We start from the raw sequence: 12,828 nt of genomic DNA, 5'->3' as shown, positions 1-12,828 counted from the left end.
CAATTCTCTTTAAATACTGAAGAAGGTCTTCAGAAATAACTATGGGACCAGCAGAAGTTTACATTACTAAAAAATATGTATAATGTACTTTTCATCTTATTATAAAGGTGAGAAGTAAATTGACTATAATATAATTAAGACAGTAGTTTTTATAGGGCCATTTTTAAATAGATGCACTTAACCAATAAGATGTGATGGTCAGCTGATGAAATCAGCAGGATTAGTATTGCACTTGCCACCTAGGTCAGAGCCCACAAATTTGGACTTTCTATGAGGCAAGAGTTGGCAAATTACTTCATATGAAATGACAAACAAGGGTTTGAGACACGAGCTTGGCTGCATATACTTAGTCATTTTCTTGAGCGATTCTATTATCATTACTGTCATTACATGAGATCTTGAAATGACCTCGATAATTAAGGCGTAAGCAGTTAATTTTCCCACAAAATCCACCTGATAAATTTAAGGCTGGAGAGTGGTTTCTTTACTTTAGAGAAATAAAAGTTTAGTCCAAATGTTAATGAAATAAGCAAGCACAACAATAATTGAATGTCATTCAAAGAAAACAGAAATTATCTCATGATATTTTTTAGAACAGCCAATCTTGAAAATCATAGGAATGGTAATAAAAATAATCGAATGCTAGGGTTGTATTGAAAGGGAGAGTACTAACTTTGAATACAACCCAAGAGACTAGAGAGCATAATTCAATTCTGGGCGCTGGACAGCACAAAATAACAAAAGTAATGTCCTTGCAAGAATTTCAACAAAATGCAAGGATGGATTGCTGATAGCTCTCAAGGAAAATACCTAAGCTACTGACATATGTTGGTCTCATTGAAGTATTTAATTAATAGAAATTTGAAAACTTTACTTACAGCTTAGAGCCAAATGAATGTGTGTCTGTCCAAACTTATGTTCCCTTTAAGGCCTTCCAATAAATAATATTTTGCAATATCATCTAAGAATGATGCTCTCAACCCACGCCTTGTTGCATCTGGTGGAGTAGAACCCCCAACTCTTTTCAAAAAATCAATCTGAAATAAAAATTATTATATTAGGGATAATTCATTGAACCAAAGGCTGTACACATCCACTATGACAATTTTACATGAAGAATACTGGGTGTCCCATTTATCTTGATCACCCGAAATAACTTTTTGTGCAGATGGAAATTCAAAAATGTGTCAAGCAAATGTTCATTAGCCGTCAGGGGGACATTAATTAGCATGATTGACTTCCTTGTAGCTTTATTATTTACAAAGATATGAACAGCGGTATGTCTTTTTAAAATGGCACCCTATATTTTTTATTTGGCAGTTCATTTCCTCTCCTAAAGACTTATTCAAAAATGTAGCACAGTGGACCATTAACATAAACACAGTGTTATGAAAAATGTCTGACTCAATAGCACTTAGTGCAGGAAGGCGGGTATTGGAACTACTCCACCAGTCATTCATAAAAAATATAGGGTGTCATTTAAAAAAGACATACCACTCTTCAAATCTTTGTAGAAACAAAGATACAAGGAAGGCAGTCATGCTGATTAATGTCCCCCTGAGGGCTTATGAACATTTGCTTGACACATTTTTGAACTTCCATCTGAACAAAAAGTTATTTCGGGTGGTCAAGATAAATGGGATACCCTGCATAATTGGAATCAAGATCAAACAGTCTGCTTGCTTAGAAGAAAACAATATTAGGGAGCCAACGCATCTCAAAGTCTTTGATCACTCTATTGAAAAGTGCTTCAAGCAAACATAAAGGAAGATGAATCTAAACCATTTCCTATACTGGGCTGGGTATTAATAATATTACCACAGATAAACTGATATTCACTTTATCATTATGGCCCAATGGTTTTATCCCTGAGTAATGTGCACAAATAGACTTGCCTCCAACAAATCAAATCCCATTACTTATCCCCTCTTTAACAAAATCACAGTGACATCTTTAACTACAAAAAATTATCAAAAATGAGACACAAAATTGATTGAAATGTTTTCTTTTAATAACAATTACCTGATTGGAACTTTGATCCAAAACTTTTTACATCATCATGAAGATGTTTTTGACATGAAGCTACACTTAAACCCACTACACCTAAATGAAAAATAAACACTATAAAAAATGTAAATAACTTTAAATGACTCAATAAATAGTAAAGCCGAGAAGTTTTTCTTCATAATCCTCCCACACTACGGTGATGCAATGCGTCAAGCATTAAAATAAATTTAAGTTTATGCATATGCAATGTTTTTCAATCCACAGAAGATGGATTGACTGAGCTGTCTCAGGAAGTGTGAGAAGGTTGAAAATATTAAGAATATGCTTCATTTAAAATAAAAAATGTTGCAATAAGCAACACTTCTACTTACCCAGATTCTGATGAAGGAAGCAAAAGTAGAACTTCAGCGGTTGATAAACTTTTGTTGGAGAAGTTTCGCAAACATAACACTACAAAATTACGTAGTAACAGTAGATGATTGCCTAGGTGCTGGTGAAACAAGTAAAAGAAGAACTTAAGAGGCTGATATGCTTCGGCAGGATCAATTCCGCTCACGAAGAACACAACACAGTTCACGTAACATTATTAATGTGCACATGAATACGACAACGGCCATCAAACGGCCATGGCCGTTGGCATGTTGTTTTTCTCTCGATGGAAATCGACTATTGGTGGAATCGACCATCGATGGTATCCACAATCGATAGCTCGACATCGCGGGCGGGAGTCTAAATCTTGGTAGGCGAAAAATTAAGTTTCGCCTTATGACTTGAGGAATAAATCCCACTGGGAAATATATCTTTTTTGTATCATCGCCTTAGTAGGTTAAAAAGCACGAGTGAAATCACATTTCGAAGAACATTCTTCTTTATGAAACGAGGAAAACTTATCAGGGCAGGATTTTTTTTACATCTTAAGGGAATTGATTGATTTTTTAATTAATCTGCATTTCATAGCACCCCAGGTGGACGGCGTTCTTGGGTGTTCCGAAAATAAATGATGAAACACACTGTAACAACTGTGACTCAGTTATTACATACACAAAAGCCTACTGTCAAAATATATACCGCGAATATCCCACAATGGTTCGCAATGTCTCTGGGACGAAATAGGGATATAAGGGATCAAAATAGGATATTCCAGGAATATCCTCTGCTGTGTGGGTACCTATTCTTTTAGCTCAATATTTTCATATTTTAATGAATGAGGGAAAATTGTTGTAAGGACGTTGCAAAGCAACCTGTCTGCAACGTTGCAAAGAGACCTAAGTAGCTCTGCAACCTCGTGCAACCTGTCTGCAACGTTGCCAGGACGTTGCAAAGAGACCTCAACAGCCCTGCAACCTCTGCAACCTCGTGCAACCTGACTGCAACGTTGCTGCAACTCATTGTGTTTACAGGGGGTGTGAGCTTGAATCGATTGTGGATTTCACCTGCAATTTGGAAATAAGTTGTAGCTTGTGTGTGTGTGTTGGCCGCGGAACCGATTCACGATCTCACATGCATGTGAGATCGTGAATGTAACATGTTTAATAACATGTTACATCCACGATACAGTGAAACATGTTTATATTGTGGGAACAGTGTTTTGCTGTGATTGTGTAACCGTGAATAAACCAAAGAAATGGCGAAACTCTGTCACATTGCATTGAGATAAAATTTTCTTGTAACCAGAAGTGCATATCTTGTGTTTTTAATTCTCTATGGCTTTTCAAATATAATAGCCAAAAAGTTATTTTTCACTGTTCAAATGTGCCTTTCGCGTTCTCTGAATTCACATTAGGTTCCATACCCCGATTCTTACACGAAAGGAATGCAGAGCAACAGATGCTTTGTCATTTCACAGATGTTGAGTGTTATATTGTCTGTGCTCTCTAGCTAAGTATCGGTGGTGGATTTTCATGTAATTTTTAGAATGCGCATTTTGGTCATAGCTCTGATGGAATTAGTGGTTCACCTTGCACTAAAAATACTTCTACCGCAATTTGTCGATGGCCTGTCATGCAATTTGCCACTAACTGCGTCTGCTCATACGTGATTTTTAAAAATATTTCTTCCACGTGGCACTGCTAATTATTGTTTTATTCAACTTTTTATCCCACAAGTATGAATAAAAGAGCGAAATTTGTTCATTTGTTAATTTTTAAAGGAGAATTAACGTAAAACACATCCCTATTAATCCATAAATACTACTATTTTTGTTATTGACTACCTCGGATGGGAATCTCTGTCGGACCGTAGATTGAAAAATAGACTAAACCTTTTAGATAAATTCAAGAGCAGTGTCTTTTCTGAAGAAGTTAATCATATCTTGCAGACGCCAACGTACTATGGAAGATCAGATCATATAAATAAAATAAGAGAGATAGATCGCAGAACAGACAGATTCTGAATGTCATTTTTTCCACGATCAATAAGAGATTATAATGGCAGCAATAGAACTCGTAAATAGATTGCATGACTTGTAGTGTAGCCTACTAACCCATGTAAAACTTAATGCATGTATCTGATATTTTATTCTATATTCTATTTCTAACAGCATATAATAGTAGAGTTTGTAATAATACGGGACGTTTTTTGGACGGTGTGGTGAGCATGTGGGAGTCCAAATGCATGCTGCATGCTGGTGATTGATCACCCCCTGCCAAACACCCTAAAGGTGGCTTGCAGGGTATTAAGTACATGTAGTGGAACAACTGTTGCCGAAATATTCGTCTGCTAGAAAGTTGCCGCAGATTTGGAACACCACAAGCCCTTCCCATGGGCTACAACATTTTCAGGTTGAAGGAGCTCAGAATTTTTCATACAAACGTCACTTCCACCACATCGCTCTTCACCGACCCCTAGAGAGTCTCTCTGCCTGGCGGTGACTCTCCGACCCGACCATTCGCAATCGCAAGGGACGGTGTGACACCGTATACGGAACGAAAACTCTGCCCGGCCGTGCGCACCGACTTCTCGTTCGTAATAGGCCCCTAAGCCTTGAAATAAATAAAAAGTTAAATTACCATCCTAATAATTCAAACTTCTCATATTCACCCTCAATGAGGGTGATGCCCTGTACTTCCCTGTACTGCTTTTAAAAGTTTTGGATGAAGCCGTGAGGTATTAAAATTATGCTTAGCCCATTTATAACCAAATCAGATTTTTTCCATATTTCAGTTCTTCCATGATTACCTGTTACACCTACTAAAGCACAGTTGCCAAAAGCACAAAACAGTGAATTGGATGGGTTGTGTATCAAAGCAAAATTTTCCCATTACATCATAATTAAACCAAGCCATTTTCACTCATTTCAACAAGTTCCATGTTAATTTTGTCTATGGACACAGCAATTGACATGGGAACAGGAATCATATGCTAAGTATTCTTCACAAGTAATTTATTGGGAATTATTTTCAATTAACCAGTCTCAATAGCAAAATTGTTAAGTAAAGTATGCTGGAATCCCATATGAATGCACATGACTGCAAATATTGGTTTATATCACTGAAGCATGATGAAATTTTTACTAGACATTTGCCGACCTGATAATATTCCCCAGAAGAACTATTAACATAAACTAAAAAGAGTATACATAGAAGACAAATTCAGATGCTTTATCCTTCAAAGGGGAGTGTCCAAAAACCGAATCTCAGAATTCAATCACATTTTACTGTTATATATAGTGCCAATGGAAGCTGCCCTTTAATCAGCCACCATTTGGGGTTATATAACCAAATTGTTTAAACTAAAATGCAGTTAAACATTTACAGGTCAAATGTAGTCATGCATAAGAGCCACTCTGCAAAATGAGCATTAGCGCAGTGGTTAAAGTGCCGAGTTGTCACTCAAGGATTTAAGGTCGAGACAAACATAAAAAATGTCGGTGAAATTTATTGAAATATTGATGAATTCCTCTGTAACATAGACAATAGAATCAATGTATGAAAAAATTTCATGGGTGGTAGGCAAAATTTGATTGAATGCTGAAATTTGTTGTTTTAATATTCCCATGTCAGATTTAGCTACAACTCTTTTCTGTGAAGAGTCAATTTCAAGCACTGAAGAGCACTCACCCACAGTTGCCCATCCTGAACCAGCCCTCCATTCCCCTTATCAGTTGGCTGAAAGTAAGCAGATTTCAGATTTACCATAAACAAGTGATACCTCTTTACTATTTTTTTTTAATGAAACAAGAATATTAACTTCGAGTGAATCTCTAGGACGAATACCAAAACAAATGAAGTGACAACACCAACAATTGACCTAAACACAAGCCAATGATACACTCAGTCCTAAATACTAAAATATACAGTCCTTCATGGGGAAAACAGGAGGGCAAAAGAATAAAAAAAGGCATGGGACAATTAATATGGGGCAAACGGTCTTCTTCAAAGCTAGTTCTTTCATTCTTGATTGGGGGATATAGAGGACTTCTTCGTGAATCTTCTAACCGTAGGGGGGATGTATTGGGGGATAACTGTTTTATTCATTGATTCTCAGTCATGGATGCAGATGACCTCCTCGGCTGGCTGCTGTCGGGGTCATTGTGTCTTCCTTAATCGTGAACTGAGAAAATATTTAATTTGAGGCATCGTGGGTTTATGTTATTCCTCTTGGCATGGGAAATCTACCCTTCTCTTCTCCTATTTCCCCTTCTTCACCACTCTTCACATCTCAGTCAATCCTCCATGATTCTCTTCTCTCTCTACCTCTCCTTCACATGACAGGCACACACCTTCAGCTGACCGGCACAGCCTTTGGCAATAAAATGAAGCCAGGGTCCAGGTGTCACCATGAGCTGAAATTCGTCCAGATGTTATAACCCACCGAGGCTTAGTTTTCTGGGGCAGGTGGGGGAAATCCGGAAAGAAGCAAGTTTTCTTAGAATACCCACTATGGGGAGGGTGGTTTGTCAAAGAATGTTCTCATTTTGTAGAGGGAGGGGGTATTAATTATGTCACCCTCTATTCCCTGCTTATAGGTGCTGTTTGGATGGAGGGGTGGGGAAAAATGGTGACATTTCACCGGTCACATACCCAACATGGAAGAACCACGACATCAGAAAATTGGGAAATCGTGGGGGGAGGGGGAAACACTTTACAATCGAGCCCATTCATGCTTCACTATGAACACAAACACACTCATACACGATATTGCATGAGCTACCTTTCTGCCATGAACACTGATATTAGGTTACCCATAAACCATGCCATGTGGCATCGGTTACAGAACATTGTGCCCAATTTTTAAAATAGTGATCAAGGTTTCAAAATAGCCCATGTTTGCAGAATTTGGATTACAGGATTACTCCCAGATATCACTTTCATCCATTAATTAAATTGAATGAGAATTTTATGCATATCTTAGTGGCATCAGTCTCCTTGGGAGATATTTCTTTCCTGGCTAACACCAGTATAGAGTCAAGATCTGTCACATTGGCTCCTGTGCATTTAACATCCGCCTCTTCACCTTGGGAAGATGTTGAGGCCTGTGCCTGCATATGAGTCCACAATCAGCATCATTAAAGACGGGGATATGGAAATAAAGAAATAGCTTTGTGAATTTGCCAAAAAAATTATTCCTATTACCCAATATCATTGATACATATGTACACACCACCCCAAAAAACCCAACTGTGAAATTTGTTAACAGCTTGTGCATCACAATTATATGCACCAATTTGTACAATAATCTATCATCATTTTTGATAAAAAAACATTAATTTTATCAAGAAAAGGTAGGATAAGTATCAAGTAAGAAATCACTACTAATGTGTGAATGAATATTTGTCCAATGCTTGAATGTGTGACTAAGACTTGAGTCAAACTTGAATTCCTTCAAAATACTGTTTTCACTGTTTACTTTGACTTGTACTCATGTAAAAAGCGGTTGTATTCTATAAATTGCATTTGCTAGATGGAGGTGAGTGATGATGATTTACATAACGGTAAGTCAACGTTGTTCCATTTACAGCATGCAGCAACAATGAATGATTTATTGAATGTCACTGTTCGGTGGTGAGGTATAACAAGTTTTTCATTTCCTCTCATACTCGAGTTGTGTACTCTACCAACTATATACTTACAACAAGCTCCATCAAAATAACCTCACTATGGTCAACGACAAATCCTGAGTCCCCATCATAATTTCCCCTTTACAGTTCACACAATATCCAAATCTGATATAGTAAGAATACGCCTTACATAAACTCTTTTTTGGGAACAAGTTTTCTTTGGCAGGAACGGCTAGAAACTGCATCATCAACTGATTTAGTGGAAAGGCAACCGACCATAACCAACGTAACCCAATTTCATTTCAAATTTATCATTCATCATTAATGTTTTCTTTTTTCATTTTCAACGATTTACCAAGGAATGACTCAAATCATTTGGTGTATTCAGCCGCACTATACTTAGTGATCAGTTGATCATCATAACACGATCACTGAGTGTGAGTGTAGCATATGCAACAATCGGTAACATGAATTTCACTTATTTTCCTTCCTAATGGAGTATGTCTCTTTATGGAAGTGAGGCTTGGACGTTGACAGCAGCAGATATGTCGAGAGGAGGTAGCATGTCAAATGTAGTATTACCTAAGAATGATGAAGATAAAGGGTATTGACCGTGTATGTAACAAGGAAGTGCTAAGAAGAGAGGGGGAAATGACAAGTCTTCTAAAAACCCTTAGCAAAATATAGAATTGTGCAGTTGGCCACATTATGAGACATGATGGTGCAATGAACACAATTGTAAATGGACAGGTGGAAGGAAATAAGGGCAAGGAAGGGCCTTGAATGAGTTTCATAGCACAGGTCTTTAAGGATGTAAAAGAGAAGAAATAGTTAGCTAAAAAATGTCTAGAGGATAGGAGAGCTGTATCAAACCAATCGTATGATTGTTTACTCGTGATGATGATCCTTCCTTCTGCTTTGTGGCCATCGGAAGAGAGCATAGTAAATATATCTATGCTCACAAAAGTGGGAAGTGCCATGACATCAGAGCCCTCACTTGCTCAGCAAGAAAAAGGTGAGTGATCATAGCACCCGTATGCCTCCAACCTGTTCAGTGCAGTGAGTCGCTCAATTTGAAAGATTTTTTTTCAAGAAAGACACACAGGGTTCCCACTTTAACCTAGTAATAAAATTCATTTTTTTCCAGGTATTCATAGTCTTCATATTGTCAAATTCATGGTCAGTTGAGGCACCATTTTACAATGAATCATTGATCAAGTAACAATCACAGGCCTTACAGCAACTATAAATTTAACAAATGTGGCAGATTCAGTGAATGCAAACACAGATATAAAAATTCTATTTCTTATGACATCACCAATGGTTAGAAAAATTCAGTGCTGGCTATAGGTTGTGAGTGGGAAAATAGAGGGAGAAGGGTCGCACGGAAGTTAGGTAGTGTCTGAAATTTCACCAGGGTTAATGAACATATCTAAGTTAGTGGTTATCCAGATTTGGTGAAGTCTGATGGCCAATGTGTTTTAATGGAACACGGACCAATACATGCGCTTTGTACATGTGTGTGCAGATAAATGAGTGATTGACCTTGAAATATGATAGTCGTATTGATTCTTTTTGATCCATCAATCATAGTTTTTCAATTAAGTTTCAGAAATTTTTCAGGTTTGATGACTAAATTAATGGCATATTTATGGTTTTAAGGATTAAGCAGTTATGCGGGAGCCCCGGACAAACCTCTATTTTAGTCAGAAATAAAAACCTTTGGGAATTCAATTCCCTTGATCTCCCTTACCAAAGTGGTCAGAATCTGTTTGGAAATGTATGAGTAAACTTCAAAATATGAATAGAAATGCAGCCCAAAAGTTTTTTCTGTAATTTACATGTCAAGTGCCAATGATAGTTCTAATGAAGAATTATGACCCATGTCAAGTTTACTTATTCAAATTTTAGAAAGTAAGCATAAAGCTTTTGTTTTTCTGGTCAAGCCTGAATCATAGCATCATTTGTTTTGTCCCTCTCTGATCAATTGAGTGAACGTTTTTCCATACCGGATAAGTATCAGCTTGAGATATCATTTTTCTGAACCACACAGCCCCTTCCTCTGTCACTTCTCCTATCATTTCTGATATCACAGCTCTATGATGTTCCCATGATTGACAAGTACTGCGCTGCAATCTCTCCATACCAGTAACCATTCTGATTGGCTGATATGAGGTTTCAGCAACAGAAAATGTGACCAGACGAGTGATGGAAAAGTGATGAGAATCCTCAGCTTCATAGTGATCGTAAACAACAATGGCGCTCGATGCTCAATTCAGAAAATCACTTGATTAAACAAACAAGAGTGATTGCTGTAGTGATTATTTGGAAATGACAAATAATGATCACGTGAAGTGTGTGTGAGTCGTCAGTGATATTGGAATATACCATGGAGGACTGAAGTTATGCAGTAGCAAAACTGCACCAAACAAAGGAAAATTACACTCACCCAGTCATCCGTTGCCAATGGCTCTGAGACATCAGTCGAAATTATGGCTGGATCTGTTGTGTGCATCACAGAATAATTTCCTTCAGTGAGAGGGTCTTCGTTCTCCTCTTTAAGATTAAACTAGAAGACAATGCTGAGTGTCAATCAAAAAAGGCATAATAATAATACATGACAATAATAATGCTAATGCATATGAGTATTAACAATAAAACCTCCTCTTTTACTTGAAAGCCAAAGTATTTTGCACAAGATGTTAGTGAACAACTACTATAAAATGACTAGTTTATTCTGCACACATTGATGTGGAATGCTTCTGAATTTGCCTGGCACAGTAAAATCGGTTAAAGTCTTCACCTTCCAACCCAGAGGATGCAGGTTTGCATCTCAACTGGGTGGCCTTCCCTAACCACGTTTTGCCTAAGTCTCCAGATATATGCCTCTCCTTCAACTTGATCGCAAGAGAGGACTTAAAAGTCATGAATTTTATCAATCAATACAGGTGAAAACACTTGTATACGTTTATCTTAGAATATGGGCCTTATGCTCAGTCGACACTATGGGGTCAACCAACCCTTGATACGCCATCAGCCCCAACATGAATCGATCACGCCCTAAATGTGCTATAACAAGCCCTACATATGGTCAATTTTGAAATAAATTGCTCCAACATGATCTAGGGTACCTGAACCAAACCTACACCTAAGGATGCCGACTTACAAAAATTATTGAGGGGGGGGGGACAAAACCTGGGATCTCGCCCCAGGATATTTTATGAGTAGTGAGTTTAAAGTAATTTAAGCATTTTTGAAGGGTCATATGATCAACATTATAACCCTGATAATTCAAATCTCGATATCTGGACACCCCAGGGAAAATCGACAAGCCTGAAACATTTTTCCTCACACCCATTACAAATTTTTGAGGGCGTTGGGGCCCCTCAAAAATTCGTTATGTGCTGGTGACTACCCATAGAAATGACTACAGTTACACTGGGCAAAAGAAATATCGTCATTTATCATAGTAAATCCCTACAAATTAAGGTCATTTAACTAAGGTTTTACTGCGGATAAGAATATAGCTTACCAATATATTAGCTCCGGGTTGTTGGGAGTCTGGCACAGGTATGTATATTTCAGTCGTTTGCACTGAGCAAGTGAGACGTGGGGTGCCTTGTATCTCATCTTGAATGAAGTCTTTTGTGTCAGCAGAAGACCCCAGTTTGTCATCAGCTGCCTCATCCCCTTGGATACTCTGTGGAGAAAGTAACTGTGATAAACTCACCTCCTTCATTGTCATCAAATGAAGCATATTTCTAATCTTGATAATACCAGATTTATAATGTGTCATTTCAGGTAATACCTAAAAATTGACATGCGTCTTTAAATCAATAACTCAAAAGCCAAACAACTACTGACACCAAATTATGCAGGATGATACTTGCTATACTGACTCACATCTAGTCCATATTACAACATCCTTGGGACCATGGAATAAGAAAATAAATATTTTCAGCAGTGGTGTCTTAAATATGAATGTTTGATGTGGAATATTTTTTTGATGCGTATCCATTGCTATTGACCTCTTGTTTATATGAACCCAAATATGAAATCTAGGAGGAAATAGGTAAATCTCACGTGTGGCCACTTTCTGAGGCAAAAAAGTATGAAATCCTCATCTTGATTTTGGAAGAGAGAGTTGTAGGGAAACGCCCAAGAGGAGAAGATAATGTCCATGGGCACAAAACGTCATAGATAGCGTAGCAGTTAGAGATACTTGGGACCAATTACAATGGTCAAGAGAGTATTGCCAGAACAGCCAATGCACTGGATATTGTTTGGCATGAGAAAAAAGATAAATAAGAACCTAAGAAATTCTGTCAGCTCCACATCAATAGTCTGGTGGATGAAACCCTTTTCATCTAGTCGATTTTTCAATTCAGCTTATTAAAACAACTTGTCTGTTTCCACACTATTTTATTTTCACCGACCATGGTTTCGGCAACTGATGCCATCGTCATGGTGACAAGTTGACAATGGCCAATGTCTTGACAATGGCACAAGTTGCCGAAACCATGGTCGGAGAAAATAAAATAGTGTGGAAACAGACAAGTTGTTTTAATAAGCTAAATATCAAAGATTTCCACCCATTCACGCCGGACACTGTCCTTTATTTCATGGATGTTTCAATTATTAAACCTCATCACTAATTGTAAGTAAAATACAAAGTAAATTCTTTTTCCTCTCTAAATTTATGTGAAAAAGTACTTTACCAAAGAAATCTGCATAAAGTTTAAAATATTACAAAAAAAATCTCAAAAAAATGTCATTTCATTCTCAAAAAAGGCAATTTCTGACCTTATACCCAAAATGCAATA

The 12,828-nt window shown here is 37.4% G+C and overlaps 1 protein-coding gene across 1 annotated transcript; it reads right to left on the bottom strand.

Annotated features, from left to right (window-relative positions):
- Window positions 1-6,173: 6,173 nt before the first annotated feature.
- Window positions 6,174-11,744, bottom strand: LOC124170413. The gene is made up of 3 exons (XM_046549134.1): window positions 11,538-11,744; window positions 10,455-10,574; window positions 6,174-7,486 (listed from the first exon to the last, which is right to left on the bottom strand). Exons 1-3 carry the CDS (start codon window positions 11,742-11,744, stop codon window positions 7,316-7,318), a joined length of 498 nt encoding a protein of 165 aa, XP_046405090.1. The 3' UTR covers window positions 6,174-7,315.
- Between the last annotated feature and the right edge of the window lie 1,084 nt (window positions 11,745-12,828).

The sequence above is a fragment of the Ischnura elegans genome, chromosome 13 (assembly GCF_921293095.1).
Source record: "Ischnura elegans chromosome 13, ioIscEleg1.1, whole genome shotgun sequence".
NCBI lineage: Eukaryota > Metazoa > Arthropoda > Insecta > Odonata > Coenagrionidae > Ischnura > Ischnura elegans.
The sequence above is the reverse complement of the archived record's forward strand: the minus strand, read 5'-3'. Positions and strand labels throughout refer to the sequence as shown.